This window comes from Patagioenas fasciata, chromosome 1, assembly GCF_037038585.1.
Source record: "Patagioenas fasciata isolate bPatFas1 chromosome 1, bPatFas1.hap1, whole genome shotgun sequence".
Classification (NCBI taxonomy): domain Eukaryota; kingdom Metazoa; phylum Chordata; class Aves; order Columbiformes; family Columbidae; genus Patagioenas; species Patagioenas fasciata.
In genome coordinates, this window is record NC_092520.1 from 12799760 (window position 1) to 12819772 (window position 20013).

At 43.5% G+C, this 20013-nt stretch overlaps 1 protein-coding gene across 1 annotated transcript; it reads right to left on the reverse strand.

Annotated features, from left to right (window-relative positions):
• Nucleotides 1-9841: 9841 nt before the first annotated feature.
• LOC136110058 (high affinity choline transporter 1-like) lies at nt 9842-17299 on the reverse strand. Its single transcript, XM_065853264.2, has 8 exons — nt 17122-17299; nt 15991-16104; nt 14275-14430; nt 13657-13805; nt 13032-13175; nt 11884-12037; nt 10817-11034; nt 9842-10393 (listed from the first exon to the last, which is right to left on the reverse strand). Exons 1-8 carry the CDS (start codon nt 17297-17299, stop codon nt 9872-9874), a joined length of 1635 nt encoding a protein of 544 aa, XP_065709336.1. The 3' UTR covers nt 9842-9871.
• Nucleotides 17300-20013: the final 2714 nt, after the last annotated feature.

Genomic DNA, 20013 nt, shown 5'->3' on the forward strand with positions numbered 1-20013 from the left:
TTTCTAGAATCATGGTGGCTTCCAGCTTCTCCTGTTTGGTGCCCATGCTGCATGCATTGGTGTAGAGGCACTGCAGCTGATCTGTTGGGCATATCACCTTCTTAGAGGAACACCCCTTAATCCCTTTGTGGTGTTTCAAAGGTGTTTGCCTGCTGGTTGCTATTACTTCAGGTACCCCTGGCTCATCTCTGTAAGACTTCAGGTGTGCTGCAGTGTAGACAGCACATCTCAGAGCAACAGGTTGAGGGCCCTCACTAGCATTCTGTCCCTTTAACCTAGGCGTGTCATCCCACAGATTGTTGGGGGCAAGCCTGAGATTATCCCCCTTCATGGCCAGTTTAAAGCTCTGCCAATGAGCCCCGCTAGCTTGTGAGCAAAGACCCTTTTCCCCCTTTGAGAAAGGTGAATCTCATCTGATGCCAGCAGGCCTGGTGCAATGTAGACAATCTCATTATCGAAAAACCCAGAACTGTGGCAGTAACACCAGCCATGGAGCCAGGTATTAATAGTCTGAGTCTGTCTGTTTCTTCCAACTGGAAGGAGAGAGCTAAAACTAACCTGTGCTCCAAATTCCCTTACGAGCCATTCCAGGGCCCTGAAGTCTCTTTTGATTGCCCTTGGACTATGTATTGTGGTAAAAATAACAGCAAAATAATAATGCACTTCTGATTAAATAAAAATATTTATGTTCCAGGTTGGCCAGGACACCAGAAGGTTAGTCATTCATATAACCCTTTGCCTCACATTAATGTCTGAAGTTATAGTCTGTTGTATAGAAAAGGTTTTGGTTAGTGTTACACCATACAAAGAAAATATAAAATGAGCTTTTATGGTGTGTAAGAATCATCTGACTCTTTTCCAAGGTGCTCTAATTCTGCTTTGCTGTCCCATGGTACTTTTCACCTTTAATCACTGGCAGTGTGAATATTTTCAACTGCAGAATTCAGCAAGGCAAATGGTACATCTATCCACTTTGTGCAGAATGAAAACAATCATCTCAAAAAGGGGCAAATACAAATGTGACTCTTGTGTCTTCCCTTTTTCCCCTGTGAATTTTAATGCTATACTCTCCAGTAGAAGAACAGCACAAACTTTTGTCATCTCAAATCTTGGGATGCCCAAGGCTCTCAAACCTGTCTCCCATCTTCAATTCAGTCACTGTCGTAAGATGCAGGAGATACACACAGATTGGGTGAGAACTTAAATAGAATTAAGAATGAGTAATAATTAAGCAAACAATAATTATGCATGATTAAGCTGGTCTAGTTGAAATGGACTATTTAAATATCTACACTTTGGTCTCAGCAGATTTTTCATGTGGATCACCTGAGCACCTCTCCATGTCATTTGGTGTAAATTCGGTGCAAAGAATTTACTTCAACCTGGCCTGTCAGCACAACCATGTCCTCACATGATCTAAGTGAGCTGACAAAACCAGAAACCTCTTTTTCTACCGCTGGCTTAGTGTCCCTCAGCCCTTTGCAGAAGGGCTGAACAGGAGCTGCCCACAGGGTCTCACCAGAAAGCCAGGCTTGATGCTCCTGGCTGCAGACAGCCTTGCTGCCCATGTTGGCTCCCATGGCTGGACACAGTGCCTCCAAGGCAGCTGGAAATATTCAGCACCGAAGCAAATTGAATCAAGCCCATCCGGCCCAGCAGAATGATTGCTGAAGCATGTTAGGCATGTTGCCTTTCGAATAATGACCGTGATTGAGCAATGGTGGTATAATTATGGTGTCTCCTGCAGAGGCAAGTCTGGGTAACTCAGGGCAGTCACAGCTCAGACCCTTGCACACGCACGGTGGGTGGTTTCCTCCTGGAGCACCACACACGTAGCAATGTCAGTTATAGCCTTGGCCCCAGTGCCCACCTCAGCCTGTGTGTGGAGAGGGCTTAGGAATTGCTCCAAACGTATCAGAGCTGGAAACTTCATTTAATTTTTGCCTCTAATTTTCAGGAGTGCAGTGTGGGTAGGTGGAGGAGGTCGCGCAGCACCATCAGCAACAGCAGAAGTGCTAACAACCTTAGCAGAACCTGGTGCACGGTGACCTGCTGTGGGTGCCTTGGCAGGGCCCAAAGGCCACCAGCCACTTGGGGAGGTGTGCATCAGGTGGGCAGGTGATGGTGCTGGGTGGCAGTTTGCATCTCCTGGACACTTGTGGAGGTAATGGGTGAGCCACATTCAGGGCATGGAGAAAGGCCAGTTCTGAGAGGGAAGCGCTGGTTTGTGTTACTTGGGGCTGGACACATTCCTGTGTAACCTCGTCAGAGGTGTATTATGAGGTGTACAACACAATGTTGCACAGCTCACTAAAATTGTAAAAAGGATGGCAAAGTTGGAAGTTTTTCAGTTTGCTTTAGTCCCATAGCGTAAAATTTCTCTCCAATCCTGTCATTATGTCAAAGTCTGTTATTCCTGAATTAAGATTATAACTGAACTCTAGGAGAAAACAAATCCCACATGTATATCAGAGAAAACCCTGTTGTGTTCTTTCTTCAATAAAATGCAAGTGTCACAGCTTGCAGTTGCATAGCAAGAATTCCTGAGTTGTAAATATGTTTGAATTTTCAATTTGCCTTTCTTTAAAAAATCACACACTTTTCCCTTGTTTTTGCACAGATAATGTGAGGTTCAGAATACAGAAGGTCTGCTGATGTAGGACCCAGTTTAGATTTAGAAATCCAAGTCACACCATGATCTTGACTTCTCCATAGTTGCAGAAAGGAATTTGTCAGCATTAAGCTGGCAAATTGGTCTGATATTTAGTGTAGCTTACATTTAAAAGCTGAGCTTCATTTGTAGTCTGAATTTGTCTAGTTTCAAATTCCGGACATTGGATCTTGTCATGAGACCTGCTTGTGAGAGAACAGACACTATCGAAATAGCAGGAACCTGCTCTGGGTATGACTCACCCCATCTAAATTTCAACATTGCAGTGCACAGCATCACTCAGGGCTTCCTTTCAGGACAACACAGGCAATAGTTTTAGATTGTGATTCACCTGATCTGTCTATGGACATCTGTGTTAGGTTGTTCAGTAGCCCATAAGAAGTGCATCTGGATTATTTGACCAGCTGAGCACACAATGTGGACTGCTCCTCATTGCCTACCCAGTGCAGTTAAATAGCATAATGCCAAGAATCAACCTCACTAGAGATTCACATGGTGGATGATAATTTCCTACTTGCCATTATGTTTCAAGACATGTCAGTTAGCCAGTTGTTAATCTGCCTAATGTACACAGAACTGGTTATGTGTTGTTCTTGTTTCTTAATCTAATTTCTGTCTGATAACATCTCAGGCACTCCACAGGAGATGAAGTCTAAAACCGCCAAGGAGAACCAAGACAATGTAAGCCTCGGGGTATCTCAGTGGATCCTGTCAACCCAGGTGACATTGTAGTGCTGCCCAGATGCTGGTGTTTGCTGCTGTAGATCTGTCTACTGCAAATAATTTATCCTGTCAGTTCAGTCCTAGGTCCTGGGCTACTGTCTGTCCACTTTGTGTGAATGTTAGTGCATTCCCTGGGTCTTTCTTGGAGTGAATCAACTGGTTTCTTCAAAACCAAAAATCAAGTGCTGTTCTGGAGACAGTTCACTCCCGAGGACTGAGATTGGACTAGATTTGGCTCCACCAACTTCTGCAGTCTTCCACTTCTATTCCAGCAGACTTTGCACTGGTTGTGTTTACTCTACCACTTGGCCTAGGGGCTCAGGACTGTTCCATCACACAGAATTATTTAAATAAATGACATAGACATTGCCTTTGGGTCTACTGGGTACCCCCTCTGCCCGATGGAGTGACCCAGCACAGGCTGTGTCCAAGAGGCTCTTCATCTCCTTTGAGGTAGCTGACCAAAATCCAGCCCAGCCACTCTTTTCATCTGGAAGCCTATTTTCCCATTTTTAGAACTTTCTGCTCATTGTCATGCATAAACCACAACGGCACCAGGAGCCTTGAAGAGTTCTCATCACACCCATATTCAGACCTTTCTGACCTTTTTGTCCCAGCTTTTGTTAGTTTTTGTACACAACTGCATGCAGCCAGATAAGCTGGACTTCTGTTGTCGTGGGCAATTTTGGGTCCAGACCACTGTACAGCGAATAAAAAAAGGCATAGTTTTATGATAACTTGAAAATGAAAACTTTCTAGGATTCAACTGCTTGTTATTACTGATGACTAAGGTGAGAACATATCTGAAAGGAGCTCTGGTCCAGCCCAGCAAATGGATGCTGCTACTGAAGGTAGTGCCATGAGACTGTCATTTTATTCTTCCAGAGTGACAAATCACGCAATGGCTGAGGTGGCAAAGCACCTCTGGAAATTGTCCAACCTCTTGCTCAGAGCCAGGTCAGTGAAAATAGGTTGCTCAGACTTGTGTCCAGTTGGCTTTGAATATCTCCAAGGATGGAGACTGCACGACTTCTCTGGGTGACCTGTTTCAGTGCCTAACCATACTGTGAAAACTACTTCTGCTCTGGATTATCCTGTGTTTCAGTTTGTGCCCATTATCTCTTATCCTCAATCTGAGCACTGCTGAGAAGTGTCCGGCTCTGTTTTTTTTTTCCCTCTTCCCCTTCAGGTATTTATATACATTGATATGATCCATATGAGCCTTCTCTTCTTCAGACTGAACTCTCCTGGCTCTCTCAGCCTCTCACTGTATGACAGATGCTTCAAACCCTTAATCTTCTTCACTGGACTCTGTCTCACCAGTGCTAAGTGGAGGGGAAGGGTCACCTCCCTTGACCTGCTGTCAATGCCCTGCGTGATACAGCCCAGGAGGCTGTTGATGTTTTTCTCACAAGGACACATGGCTGGCTCAGCTCCCAGCCTGTGCTGGTGCCTCGGGTTGTTTGTCCCCTGGTGCCATTCTTTGAACTTCACTTTACTGAACCTTACAAGGTTCCTGTCAGCCCATTTCTGCAGCCTGTCCAGGTTCCCACGGATGGCAGCACAACCATCAACTCTATCGGTCCCTGCTCCCGCAAACTCACCAGCTGTGCACTGTGTCCCAGGACTGAGGGCGTTAATGAAGATGCTAAACAGTAACAGCCTCAGCATCACACCTGGGGGTACAGCACTAGTGACTGGCATCCAGATGGATCTCATGCTGTGGATCAGAGTGCTCCAAGCCTGGTAGTTCAGCCACTTTTCAGTCCGCCTCACTGACCACTTATCCAACCTGTATTCATTCATTTACCCATGAGGATTTTGTTGGAGGTAGTGTCAAAAGCCTTGCTGAAATAAAGATAAATCACTTCCACTGGTGTGATGTTGGAATTAAACTGACCAGGAAAACTGCCCTTCAGCTATGAACAGAAGTTCTCAACTCATGCAAGATGAGTGTTCACTGTGTATAACAGAACATTCTTCCAAAGATCTCAAAGTCCTTCTTGGAGTCAATTAAAATGCACAAATTAATCAAGTGAGTTGCCTAAGGTAGATTTGCAAAGTCTAATTTGTGCAGCAATATCTCCAGGGTCAGATAATGTAGCTGGTGGTGGGCAGCTGAGGAGGGGAGGAGGAAAATGGTCACCTCTGTCAAGGTAGATCCCATATTACTTCAAGAGACCTACCAAAAGATGTAAAACAGAACACCCCCCAAAAAATCAAAACAAAACAAAAACAACCAGCAAACCAAAACCAACAGAAAAAAAAAACACAAAACCAACCAAACAAAAATTACACAAAACCAAAAAAACACAACCCAACCAACCAACAAAAAAACCCCCAAACCAAAAGAAAAAAACAAAAACCACAAAACAACCATTTGGCCATTTGGCCAAAGAACGAAAACAAAACACTATCTGCTCTTGAGGTTGTTTAATGTTGAAGAAAGACGTTTCCCAGCAGACTTACGGAAAACTTTAGCTATACATCATTTGGGATGTTCATGTCTTTGTGTCTGATAATGGAATCCTTACTTCAGTTCACACTGTTCTCCTTCTTTTTATTATTCCAGACAGCCCAAATTCCAGTCACAAAGATGATCTCCTACCTGAGGGACAGAGAAAGCTGTGCTTTGCTGCAGCAGCATTCCCATCTCTGTGGATGATGGATTGCCTTGAAGTTTTCAAGATCAGCGAAGTAAGTTTGCTTTTTTTAATGTGGATTTACAAATGTGCTGTTGTGGGGGATTAATGCCTTTGAATTCCTCCTTTTTTACAGGAGCATGAAAGTCAGTGGTGAGCTAGAGCAGGAGAAGTTATTAGAAAACTGAGAAGCTTTGCTAGCTGAGGTGATGTATTCTCTAGCAGAGGTTTTAGTAAAGTCTGAGAACTGTGAGGCAAGATCGGTGTGTGGCACGTGGGGCAGGGCCAGAGAGCAGGGCATTCCTGTGGAAACCATGAGAGGGTCATCCTGGCCCCGTGCAGCTCATGGATCGTGTACAAATATCTCCCTGACAGTGCTAGAAATGTCTGGCAAACCTGCGAGTGCTTCTTTGCTTTCTTGCTAGACGCCAGCTGTTATTCCAGTGAGGAGGCACTTAATGAAGTCCTAAAAATGAGCGTAAGTGAGAAGGGAAAGAGTTGCAGATTTCCCTCCAGAAGTGTTATGTTCCTATTTTTCTCATCTACATAAACTAAACATCCAAAGATACCTGGTAAGGATCTGATGAGATGCTGAGAACTCACCGCAAACCAAATGCTTCCCAAATTGCAAGTTTTTGTTTGTTTGTTTGTTTGTTTGTTTTATTAGACATGACAGATACGATGTTATTAACCTCAAAATAGCAAGAAACAAGTAGCAGCTGTCTAGGCTGAGAAAAGTTAAAGGATACTGGAACTGTACAGAGTTACTGACACGGACACATAAAAGGGGCAACAGAGGTAAATTCACAAGAGGAAAGATAAACTGGGGCCCTCCAGTGCCCAAGTAAATTTTTTATAAAGCAAGGGCAAAGAAAAGGAAGAATTGCTGAACTGGAGGCAGTAACCTGTCAGAGGAATGATTTCATGGGAGTTGGGTCATTTTCACCCATGCTGGCAACACCTCAAGGACTGGGTGTGCTGGACTGGAACAACTAGGAATTTTGTTATTAAGTATAGGCTAGAATTGCTTTTATATTTATTTTACTTGCAGCTAATTGCTTTCAAAACTTTGTCTGACCTTGATGAATGTTTGCTTTTTAAGCTTGCTGGGGGATGTTCTGAGGAGGGAGTCATATAAGGGTGGAAAATGGTAAACATTCAGGAGAGTACAGTAATTGTGTCTTTGCCATTTTAATCTCTTCACGTGAAGCACGGCCACAGAATTTAGTGGTATGAAATTCAGAGAAGCTTTGTAAAGGACAAAGTGTCTCTGCTGAGCATGCCAGGTACCCCTTGCAGTGCCAAGACTTTCCTATTTGAAGTCGCTGGGAGCTTTCTGTGGTGACGCTGGGTGGTGACATGATGGTGCTGGTGACGCTCTTCATCAAGGTCCTACTCCAGAGCACTGCCTACTGGCTCTGGCTCCAGATGCTGTGGATCTGTTGCCCTTCAGGCCAAGCACATAAGCATGGAAAGGCTTTAATGTCAAACATTCGGAGTCTGCAGAGGAACAGAAGAAGTTGGACACAGTGGTGTAGAGGAAAGATACATCCATATGTAGTCATTTGCCTTTCAGAGTAACTGGGTGGGATGGCCAGTGAGTGGAATGGAGGCCTTGACATGAGGACATTGGACTTTTACTCTTATCTGGGCCAAGCAGCAGGTCCATGCCCTTGTGCAAATGTTGTGTGTCAGCTTTGGTTTCATCCACACAGAGGACCATAGAGGTCCCCAAACTAGGCCATCCCCAAATCTTTCAGTGGAGTGTGCATGAATCAGTGTATAGCAACTGAGATTTAACAAGAGCCCAGCTCTTCTGGCGCTGTAGTAATGATAGCTTTGGTGTCTGCCTCAGCTAAGCACGACCTCACATGCTCCCACTCAAATCACTGGGCTGTGAAACACTTCAGTGGGTGACTGCCTAGGACCATAGTTAATGGCAATGCTTTTAGTTTCTAAAACAGTTTTTTTCCCCTTTTCTAGACATGTAATAATTAATATTTCATGACAGTGTCCAGAGACACAGGAAAGAATTTCTGGTCTTGGTTTAACAAAGCACATCAGCAGGACTGCAAGCACGGGAAGTTGTGTGCCCAGGTGTTTGCTAACACTAGAGAAAAACATAAAGTTGTGTGATATTTTTCTGATGAGGACCAGAATCTCCACCTTGCTGAGGATGGGTATTTTAAAGGAGACAGATGCTCCTCATAGGGAGCAAAGTCATCAGAGCCATATCTAGAGCTTAGGGCTGCCAGTCCTCCTCCCAAGCCACTGCACTTGCCTAGGTACAGTTCAGTGACACGTGGCTACTCGCTGAGCTTGCTGTGACCATGCATGGTGGCACCAGCAGAGTTTCTCTCCTTGTGCATGCACAGGAGGATGTTCAGCATGTGCTGGAAGCAATTCACCAAGCAGCACATTGCTTTGGCCTCGGCAGCTCAGTTGGCTGTCAGGGTTGGTCTGCTGTGGGCTATTTTGGATATGTCAGTAAATATCTTCCCTCCAACAGTGCCAGATGTTTCCATGCACAGCAGCTCCTACAACCACTTTGTAAAGGTTTTGTGGTGAGGGGCTTTCCAGAGTGTGGTTCAGGCTGGCTGTTGAGGGTGGGTTGCATTGAACCCTGGTGAGCCACTGCATGGCTGCCTAGGGAAGTATAAAATGACAACCATCCATGAGCTGTCACTGCAGGATCCTTCTGAATCTTTATTTCAGCTCCCATCTTAATGGAGGGATGGTCTCAGTCCATCAGACTTCAGGTTGGAGGCCAAACACACAAGTTAGCTGGGCTGCTTTTCTTATGACCCATTGAGAGTTTATGCGAACAAGGTATCAGGGGCTTTTCTGTACAGACCTGGTGGGTTGAATCTTTTGGGATCTTGTCCTCAAGATTCCGTGTCCCTACAGGCAGGTTCAGCATCAGTTTCCAGCACCTTTCTGTCATCACAGTCCTCTGAGGTCTCAACACACCAGCTTGTGCATGTGTGCCACAGCATCCCACCGCTCTGCTTGGGTAACACCTTCACACAAGTGATTTAACCAGGGGCTTTCAAGAAGACTCATTGATGAGTCTCTCAGGCACCTCCATTTTTCCAGCTGGTTGAGTTTCTGTAAATAGTGCCTATGTAAAACTTTATTATCCAGTCATTGAGGACTGCTCCTTCACCTTGTTCAGCTGCTTCTGCCCTGCCAGGTCAGATGAGAGGGGATGTCAGATTGGCTGCATGGGCTGAGACCGTGGCTGAGGAGAAGCATATGCGAAAGGTTTGTGGTATCAAGGAAAGCCTTCTAAAGTATAGTGCAGAACTGATATTACTGCTGGGCTGCTGTGGTGGTTGCACTGCCTGCAGTAATCTGTGTATTTATAGGTCTGATGTGCTCCCCAGGGAAGATTATGCTAAAACTCAAGCTGTTGTAGTGGGAACAGGTTTGCTCACCTTTTTTTTTTTTTTTTTTTTTAATCAAGGATACCCAAACTATTAAACATGAATTTTGTGGTGAGAAAAGTATGTGACTTGAGAATGCCATAAACATTGGAGCATGATTTGCAGCCTTGCCTTTGGGTGGGGTACCAGGGACACCCCGAAGCCAAAGCGTGCTGAGACCCACAGTGCCCCATGGTCACCACCACAAGATCATGCTCCATCACCACACACCTTTAATCACTGCAGAATTTGAGCTCACACATTCTCCTTGGACGAACAGCGTGCATCTTTATTACCCTGTGAGGACTTTAAATAATTAATTACTGGTGAAAGCAATGGGAAGAGCAATGCTGTTTGTGCCAGACTGTAATTGCTGGAGGCACCTTGACATTTCAAATGAGCCTCCACATTTAATCATGATTCTTTTCCAGTGCAACCACTGATGAACCCATCTGTTTCTCCATCTGCTGCAGGGGGATGAGGGTGCTGGCTCCCCCTGTGATATTGCAAACATCCCACCTGCGGGGAAGGAGGTTTCGCTCAAACAAAACCACAGCCAGGTTGGAAACAGCAATGATCGTCCCGGAGGTGAGAAGCACGTTGAATGTTTTAAAGGGGAAAAGCTGACTGTAGGTCCCATTCACCAGGGAGCAGGTCAGGTAGCAGATGGTGGGGGGGATGCTCAGGGCAGGCTCTCCTGCCAGCAGCCTCAGGAGGAGCCCAACTAAGAAGCCAGCAGCTGAGCCGTAGGTGTTGGTGCTGGGAACGAAGAGGGCACAGCAAAGCTGGGGGAAGAGCAGAGCGTACACCAGCTCCCCGCTGAGGAACCAGAGGTCATAGACAGAGCTGGAGTAAAAAGCCAGACCAGCAGCCTCTGCCCCAAACACCAGCATGGAGGTCCTCATGGCCCATAAGACCTCTGTCTCTGTAGCCTGTAAAATAGGAGATCATAACATTACAGACACAGTGTTTTTTGGCCAGGGAGGCAGCACCGCCCTGCTCTGGGCTGGTTCCCACCAAGCCCTTTATGCTTTCAGACAGTGCTTTTGCCACCAGTGGCCAACCCACGGTAGCTTGTGTAATTTTAAGGGGCGTGGTTTTATGCCGTTTCCATTGATATACTAGTCCGCTATCAGTCATTTTTAAAGAGCAAAGCTCACAAATGCGGGTGTTTGTACCCCGTCCAAGGGCATGAACAGCCCTGACCTATGTCTGAAGCTCTGGCTCCAGAACTCAGTTCAGCAGCAGGAAGACAGGCACCTCTAATCCCACACCACACAGACTGGATTTGAAATGGTCTTGAAACAAAAGCAGTTGTCCTGACACCAAAAGTACTGAATGCTGTAACCAAGTACCTTTTTCCTAAGGAGTTTCCTGTAGATGTTGTGAGCAAACATGGAGCTGGCAGAGAGAAGAGCTGAGTCTGCAGAAGACATTGCAGCAGCAGCGATGGCTCCCAACCCAGCAATGGAGATGTATGCTGGGCAGAGATGGTGTAGAACAAGTGGCAGTATCGTTGCCGATTCCCCCCTTTCAAGTGGACTTGGAAGACCATAGCTTGTCTGGTTCCAGTCTTTAAAACAGAACAAGGAAAAGTCACAACAAATCCTTCACTGACATTTCTGCTGTCTTTGAAACTGTCTTTCCACAGAGCTCAGTCACAGCAGGGATAAGGACTGGAACCCACTCAGTATTTTAGGACTCAGATTCATTTGTTGGATTCTTTTGATCTCTTGTGATTCCCCTTAGCTGCTGCAGCTCTCACTAGATCAAATAGTTTCCTTTTCCCCAGTAGCATCTACAGAAATAACTGTGCTTCGTGTGTTTCCTGGAATGAGGCACTTTAAGGTCAATCTTCTAGACCTCGGCCATGAGGAGCAGGGAGTTTTGTTCTGGTGCCCCTAGTGACAGATGGATTCATGAGTTCACCTTTAGTGATCCGGCTGCTCTTTAACCCTTGCTATAAACCAACACAAGACTGATCTCCTGGGCAGGGGCTGTACTACTTGATTGCTTCAATCAGATTTTCTCCTGGACATTATTAACAACCTATAGTAATATTACTGGGTCTTGCATACAGAACGCATTAACAGAAGTGGGCATAAGTTTTCTTGGAAAATAGGATTATACAGCATTTTACAGGGTCTGCCTTCATATTTTCTCACCACAAGGTCCATAAGATGCTGTTTCACCATGATGAAACAGCTTTAAACAGGTCTTGGACCCGCTTAAATGTCTCTAGGTAGTCATACACTGAACCTCAGAGGGCTCCACATTCCTGGCACAAGCTTCTAGCACTGAAGGCTTGTAGGTACTCAGAACTAGGTAATTTGAAGTCTAAATCAGGACTTCTCTGGGTCCCATTTTAATCACCTTTGACAAAAACATGTTGATTATTCAGAGGCAAACTATTTAGTTTTACCTGTTGATGCTGCAACTGCGCCAATGAGCACAGAGGGAATGGACATCAAAAAGCACCCAAATCCGGAGAGGTAGGAGATGAGCCTTGCCTGTCCCAGCGAGGCAGTGGAGAGCACTCTTTGGAAGTAGGTTTGCCATGGGATGCTGCCAAGCACCTGAAACGTTCAGATGTTACTGGTTGTTGGTTGTTGAAGGGCATCATCCATCCATTCAGCAGAATAATAATCTTCACTGTTATAACCCCCTCACTTCGAATATATAAACTTTGCCCAGCTTTAACCATTGAGGATGATATTTGTCATGGCTGAGGGTGTGTTTTTCTTTGTTTTCATTGTGATGGATGCAAAATTTTGATCAAAACAGGTTAATGGTTTGGCATGCTGAGAAAGCAAAATAAAACAGGTTAAAATTAAGTTGCTTGGCATAGTAAAACAGGTACAGAGGAAGGAAAAAAGAAGTGTTTCAGGAATGGAACTTTTAAAAAAATCTACACAAACGTAGATAGAGTATAATACAAAATTAAAAATAAAATCACCATTTTCACTTTCTTAGCAGACAGATTTCATCAGATAAAATCTGAAGATTCAGTCCTTGCCAAACAAGCTCAAGCTTCTGTGTGCCCCTACTACCAACCTAGTGAGAGCGTAACAACCTCCTGCAGTCTTAGCTATTTTGTTGGCTCGAAAGTTGAATTGCGCAGTGGAGCCAGTGGCACCATGCTTGCTGACGACCTGCAATTGTGTCATTTCAATATTATTTTTTCAAACAGAGGGAATTTTACATAATTATGTTAAAAGCACACTATTGAAGCTGCAAGACCAGCCTCTCAAAAGGTCGGAAATGCATCATTTAGTGCCAGGGTGGCAACCAGTTGCCTGGATGATCTTACTCAAGAGGTACATACCTTCATGTGGGTAAAGGATGGAGTGTCCCTGCTGCTCCTTTCCTTCCCTTCCCACAGCTGAGCCCTGGATCTCCCTGGCCAATTCAATGTGCTGTTCAGTGACTGAGAGAAAGTTTTACACATCATCCTGCCCCTATCAACTGTGCAGCATAGGGTTCCTGGCTGGAAGAACCCACAAGTTTTCCAGACAAGAAGTCCCTGCACAATCCCTTCTCCCAAAAACCTGTCCAAGAAATATTCCATACCAGGTAGAAGAAATCATCCAGCCACCTTCCAAGATACTGTTTTTCTATTTTCCCAATCCAAGGCTCTTGGTAAGATATATGAGTTGCAGTGAAATAAATACTTTCCGTCGCAGAGTTCACCAGGGCAAAGGGGATACAAACCCACTAGGATAGAGACAAAAATAGTTAGCCATTTCCTGAGGATCCATGTTCTTGAAGAATCTGTTGAGATGTTGAAATTAAAGGTAGATGTAGAACATAAAGTTGCATAAGAATAAACCCAGACTAAGAGTCTTCCTTTCTCCCCTTTCCTGACTCTAAATCTACATGTTTCTGGTTCTTGGCATCACCAAGAACATGAATCTGTAATTTAAGTCAGTTGGTGCTGTCAGTAGACAGATCTCTTTCTAGCCAAGATTGTTCTGGACATGTTCTGTAGCCGTGTTCACCCAGCAAGGCCAATTGCTTGTGTGAGCACTCAATGAAATGCATAAAGACCATAAGACCTTTCCGGAGAACCATTGTCCTGAAAAGGAACAGTAGAGCAAGGGTTATTAGAGATATTTTTTGCCTGAGAGATACTGAAAAGAAGAGGATTTTGTCTCTTAGTTAGGAAACTGTTAAAAAAGAAATGCACAGCACTTGCCAGGCTGAGGGTAATGAAAACCAGCTGGATGACATCTGTGTATGCCACAGAGTAGAGGCCTCCCAGCAGAGTGTAGAGGATGACAGTACATGCTGAGATGATGATAGCTACAGAGCCTCCAATGTCCAAGATGACCCTCATTGTTGCTCCTGCAGACAAAGTTGTCACGTATTTTAAGACAGCTTTCATATGTGCAGAATACAGAATAAACAGGGGTATGTTATTCCCTTGATGCCAGCACACCACACTTTATGAAAAGTGCACAGTCTACAGAGAGCAGGCAGACTGAGGACTCAGAAGGGCCCGTGTTCCCTTTCTGCTCCTGCTGCCACCTTGCTGTATGGTCTTTGCCAAGGCACTTTGCCTTTTTACATCTGCTTTTCCACAGGCAATGTGATGGTACTAACTCATATTGCCAGACCTCTCTGCTATAATATTATTAATATATACTACTGTCATTTATTTTAAACCTAAAACCATATTTTCCAGAAATGAGAAATGCTTGTGTTCCTCTCACAAGAGGAGACATTAGTGCAACACAATTCCTCAATTTGTATTATACTCTGATAGTTGTGCCACACCATCTTTAACAGATATAACGGCAAAGTGAGTATTTACCCAGGGATGCCAGGATAGCTGCAAACCAGAACACCTCTCCTAGCAGAGGTGGAATGAAGAGTAAGCTTCCCATCACATTCCCATAGGTTTCTTGAAGAGGATCCATCACCGTCACATAATTCTTGGATCTCATTGGATTTACGAAGAAGAAACCACCTATCAGAAGTGAAGACATTTTGGTAGAATTTTGCATGTATTATATTCCAGGAAAAAAAAAAAAAAAAAAAGTAAGAATACTATGGTATTTGGGTATCAGAACTGTACAGTGAATGTGGAATTCATACATAATGGACCTTAGAGAATGATGCAGCCAACCAGACAGTGGGACCTCAATTCGCTTGCCTAAATATGGGCTATTATCCATCTGAGAGGTCCCAGGTTACAGAGGACATCTGCTTACAGCTGGCAGATATGACCCTTCACTTTTGGCAGACATACATCTTTCTGGAGTGTCTGCTGGAGGCCAGGTAGGTCCCTCTAGGGCACCCCAGATGCCGTAAGATGTTTGTGTGGATATAACAGGAGCTTAGCTCAGATGACATCCACATATAGTGTCCTCTCCATCTCCAATGACCTACCAACATGAGACACAAAGTTTTCTGAAATACATCCTGTAGAAAACCTCAGTAGTCAAAATGATGCATTGAAGACTCATGTCTGGCTAAAAAAGAGGGTAACTTTTGTCCTTGAGCATGTGATGCAACATGTTGATATGTGTTCCTTTTCTGGTTACATTTTCATTTTGATGGCTTCATTGTCTGTTCCCAGAACTCTATTATTTTAATCTGTACATTGAGCTGAGTCCGACCCGCCTTCATCTAAATATTAGACTTCAGACGTAGAGCCATCTCATTAAAACCAAAAAATACGTACTGTGCCTAACCCTGAAGCCAACAGGACTGCTTGTCTGGGCACTGCTGACCTGAGTAAAGATTGCAGGATCAGACCTGCACTCCCCAATTTCATTAGTAAGAATTGCTCACATAAGAAGTGCTGGCAGTAAATTCCAAGCCTGATTCATGTTCGTGTCAGTTGGACTCTTTTGTCTGACTTGAGAATAAAGGTTATTGTTCTTTTAGAAATCCTTGTGCAAGGTGTGCACAGGTCTCCTTGCTTTAATCATCCCGTGTCCCTAGAGAGTTATGGTATAACTCAGTGGGGACTGGAAGAAACTTTGGTGTTGACAAGATGGCTGAACTTCAGCATGAGTCCAATCATTCTTGGAGTTAGAAATGGCAACTTAGGTAATTTAGCTTAGTTTCAACAAAATAGTGACCACCTGGAAAGTGGGATACACTACAAATTCGTCCTGAGATGAGAGTACTCAAGAGAACTCATTTTAGTGGAAAAATCAAGATAGTATTATTTCATCACACAGAAATTTTGAAGAAAAAAGTTTGAATTGTATCAATGCTCTCGATAGTCTATGAATAAGAGACAATGATAAAAAAGCAACATGCACGTAGCCACATGCTTCTAAAGTTCTCAGATAAGATTTTTGTCCTATAAATTGCTTCAAGCAGGCAAAACTCTACACTAGATCCAAGCTACCCCAATTTCTTATGTTTCAGTTTAGAGGATAGCATTATAAATGCTTATTCTGGATCTGAAGAAATACAGTTACCTTTAAAATATACTCTATATGCTGTTACACATCTTAATATACTCCTATGATTTTTTTAAAGCTTTTCTGTCCTGATTACATGCATTATTTACCAATAACAAGGGATAAGGCAAATCCCATAGGTGCCTGGACCCACAAGAGTCCTTTTGAAGGCAGGTAGACAATTTCAGCTGTGCCGTTGATATACGCTCCTCCAACCCAGGTGGCTGTAAACATGGAAAATGGAAAGGTCAGTATTGTGATACATATTCTCAACTAATCTTGTAGAACACTCTGAGAGCCTGCAAACATATTTTTCATACAGATATTTAATCACACTTCTATTTTCCTTACAAAGCTTTCTCCCATAGTGAGACGTGCTGCCGAGTATGAGACAGTTTTAGAATCCTACGCTAAATAATTTCCCAGGTTCAAGAATGAATATCTATGTGTGCATAGAAAAGTTCAATGTTTAAACAGTCAGAGGCAATTTGAATAGACCAATTGCATTTTTTTTTCCAGTGGAAGGCTTTTGCTAGAGCAAACAGAATTGCCTTTGTTATTTTGCTGTGACTGATAGATCATCCTTCATGAGCATCACTTACACAGTCTAAGAAAACAGAAATTAGGAAAAAAAAATGCAAGCAGACATTGTAGTCGGAATACAAACCTACAACATGGGCTTAAGTGTCTGTGCCAGGCAAATACCACTTGGGGAAGCCTTCACAAAAAATGGGGCAGAGAAGCAAATTTCAGATGATGCCAGGCAGCAAGGAGAGAAAAGGGAAGCGGAGGGCAGCAGTCGGTGGGGAAACATTTTCTCTTTAGGAGAGAGGCCAATGCTTGCCATGAGTAGCAATTTATTCCACACAGTACTGGATTGTTCCAGGAGTAAAATTCTTCTGTTATGCTGGATAGCAGAAACTGGTTCAAGATTAAGACCGCAGCCCTCCTTAATGAAAAGTATTGTATTCAGTCACTCCTAAATTAAACTCTTAACTAAACTCTTAAATTAATCTCTTTAATTTAAAAGAATCTACATAAGCATTAGGTTCTGCTCAGTGTGAAGAGGTTTGGAAGAATCTATCCCAAAATGATTCATGAAACCATACGCCTTTAAAGCCACACTTAGGTAAAATCTGCCCTGACATTAAAGGAGTTTACCCGCTTTGAAAGAAACATCCCCTAGATCTACGTAATGCATGTGTTTTAAGAATTTTTAAAAGTCCTTTAAGAAAACTTACCTGTTGCAGTAAACAGTCCAACAAATACATTTATATTCCTGCCTCCAACTATGGCCATTTCAGTTGGGCTTCTGTTCTGCTGGTCCTTTTTGCTTTTCCAAGAAGCCCAAATTCCAGTAGCTAAAGTTAATGTAAAAAACACACTCAAAGATACTAAGCCTGGTATATTTAGAACCATTCTATGTTGCTTAGTTTAGATGACAGAGAAGAATAAAGGCTTGATGATAATCTTCTTTGATCAAGTCCACAGTCAGAAAAACATAGGAAAAAAGTGACACCCTGTAAAAAAACTGCCAAGTGTTAGTTTGCTGTACTTTGCAAGGAAAGATACGCTACAAAACAGAGCCTTAAAAAAAAAAGTATTGAAAACTGGTTGCAGAGTCTGTCTTCGGAGGTCTACTGGCAATTCTTCAGTTTTCCCCCTTTTTCAGAAGATATCCAATCTTATTTTTCTGGGGTGCAGAGATTAAGAGGGTAGGAATTAGTATTCATAAGAGCAATGGAGCACTGATGTGAGGGGTAATACTAGCTTGGCATAAAGAAAGGGAAATGCTATATTTTGTCTGATATGCAATGGTATGAAAATAATCTGTATTTCTCCAAGTTCTAGGCACAAGGTTAACACAGAAGATAGGGCTAAGAATTTGTCTGTTTAAAGTTCACTGAACTAAACCCACAATATTCATAAAAATAAATCTAGGAAACAGTAAAAGAAGATTTTTCACTGACCAGCCAAAGGATCTGCATGCTAATATTCAAAGCAAGAGCATTATCATTTCTCTGCTGGAAACAGACAAGAGAGTGAGATGTTGTTAGACTCTGCAATAAAGTTACAGGAAAGATATGGACTTTTTAAACTGTTTTGTGATGCTCCCTTTAAACAAACATAATTCTGAGAAAAACTCATATATGTGCTAAGGAATTAAGTTGGTTACATTTATTGTAGAGTTGCCATTCCAATATCTTTTTAGTTGTGCTGTGAATCTTTTTCATGTCCAGGTATGATTTTTCATAATCAATTCTATGTAAAAACAGCCCCAAATAGGGCACTTGTTTGTCTTTCCTGGATACTTGCATTCATCCGTGGAGCGGGTAGCTCCTTTCCACGTGGAAATCACAGATCTCTTGTTCACAGATGCACTCTGAGCAGAAGTTTGAAAGCCCAAATATTTAGGAAGGTTTTCCGCAGTGGGCCATCTCTTGCAGGTGGCCAGGAGTAGCTGTGCATGGAGATGACAGTGGCACAGGTTGAGCCTGTCCCATGGGCAGGACATGGAAGGAAAACATGGACACATGGGCAATGGGAAGAAGTGGGAGAAGTGCAGGAACCCCATGTTTTCTGTGACACCACTTTGTACAAGGGAAAAAAAGGGGTTTGGTAAGTGACGCAGTAATCTGGCTGGAAGACTCTGTAAGAAAGGGTTTAAAAAAGTGAAAATTAAAAAAAAGATGAAAAAGCCTGAAAACCAGATGATTATTTATCCTGCCTTAGGAGAAACGTTCCTTTATATTTATAAGAAAATGCTATTTAGACTAAGAAATTTTAACTTTGACCCAATTATTTATGTACTAAAAGAGAGACAGTGCATTTTAAAGGCACATTTTACAGGTGGTAATTAGAAACATCCTCTTCCACCTTAAATGTACCTGCTGTATAATAAATAGTCATAGAGACTGCAGCTGCTGGTGGCAGTGGAGCCATTGGTTTCTCTGCGTTGCCTTCCTTGATCAAAATGGGATGTTTCAAAAACTTTTAAAAGGCTGTTTACACACAGACACATGCTAAGCTTTTTTTTTTTTTCCTAGGAACAAATATTTCACATCGTATTTCCTAGGCAGGAACAGGATGGGGTTGAATGTGCAAGTGGCTGAAGGTGCCCGCAGCTGGGTCTGAGCCCACTCTGCAGCCAGATGCTCCTGGGAGGACACAGCTGGTGTTGCATCCTCCGTGTGGGGGTCAGCTGGATTCTACATGTCCAAAGCAAGAAAGATTTGAATTTTTTCTGTGGCATCTGCCACAAACATCTGGGCTGCCTCTATTTTTTATAATCTCTTGAAAAAACAAACAAGCAAGCAAAAAAAAAAAAAGCGGCAGCCACAAAAACCTGCAGGGAAACTTAATTTATAAACCCGGAGGGATGGAGGGCAGATGTGGCAGGACAAAATCTAAGTGAAAATGTTACATGATGGAATGAAGGAAACTTAGAAAAAAAGTATGCATAAGGTAGTTCAGCTGAAGCTGGAGTGGTTTTGATGATATACAGTGCAGGGAAGAAGGTTATGTAAAAACATCAGGTTATACCAAGTTCCTCACTGAATATGCTGTTGTGCTCTTTGGCCACTAGATGACTCTCAGCTAATGCATCTATTTTACAAATGGAGAGATTTTGAGGTGGGTTTTACCTTCCCTCTCACAATGGAGGGCTGCGGCTTCAGGTGTCAGGTACTGTGTTGCTCCCTCCAAGCTACCTGTGTAACCCATGGGGAGAAATATGCGATTTTAGGGGGTGATTCACTGACCTACTTTAGGTCCTGCGAGGCAGGACAGGCTGAGGGCAGATGTCAGTCTGCTGGACTCAGAGCTGCTTTTAAGAGTGGAGTCACTGTACCCAGTAAATGCTTCATGGCTGATTTGGCTGCTCAAGTAGAGATGGGTGGTGCCACCTGAGATGCTCTAAAGCCTCTGAGACATCCACATGGGCAAGTGGATGGTACAGAGCCCCTGTGGGAGACACATGCCCTTCTGGAGCAGCAGCCAGGTTATTTTGGTGTGTCTCCAATGTTTCTGAGTATCTACTTGGGGGATACTCAGCTGAGCTCCTGCTCTCTCCTTATCATTTAACCTTGATGGAATAAGCCTTGACATGGGTGGTTGATAAAAATACTGGAAGA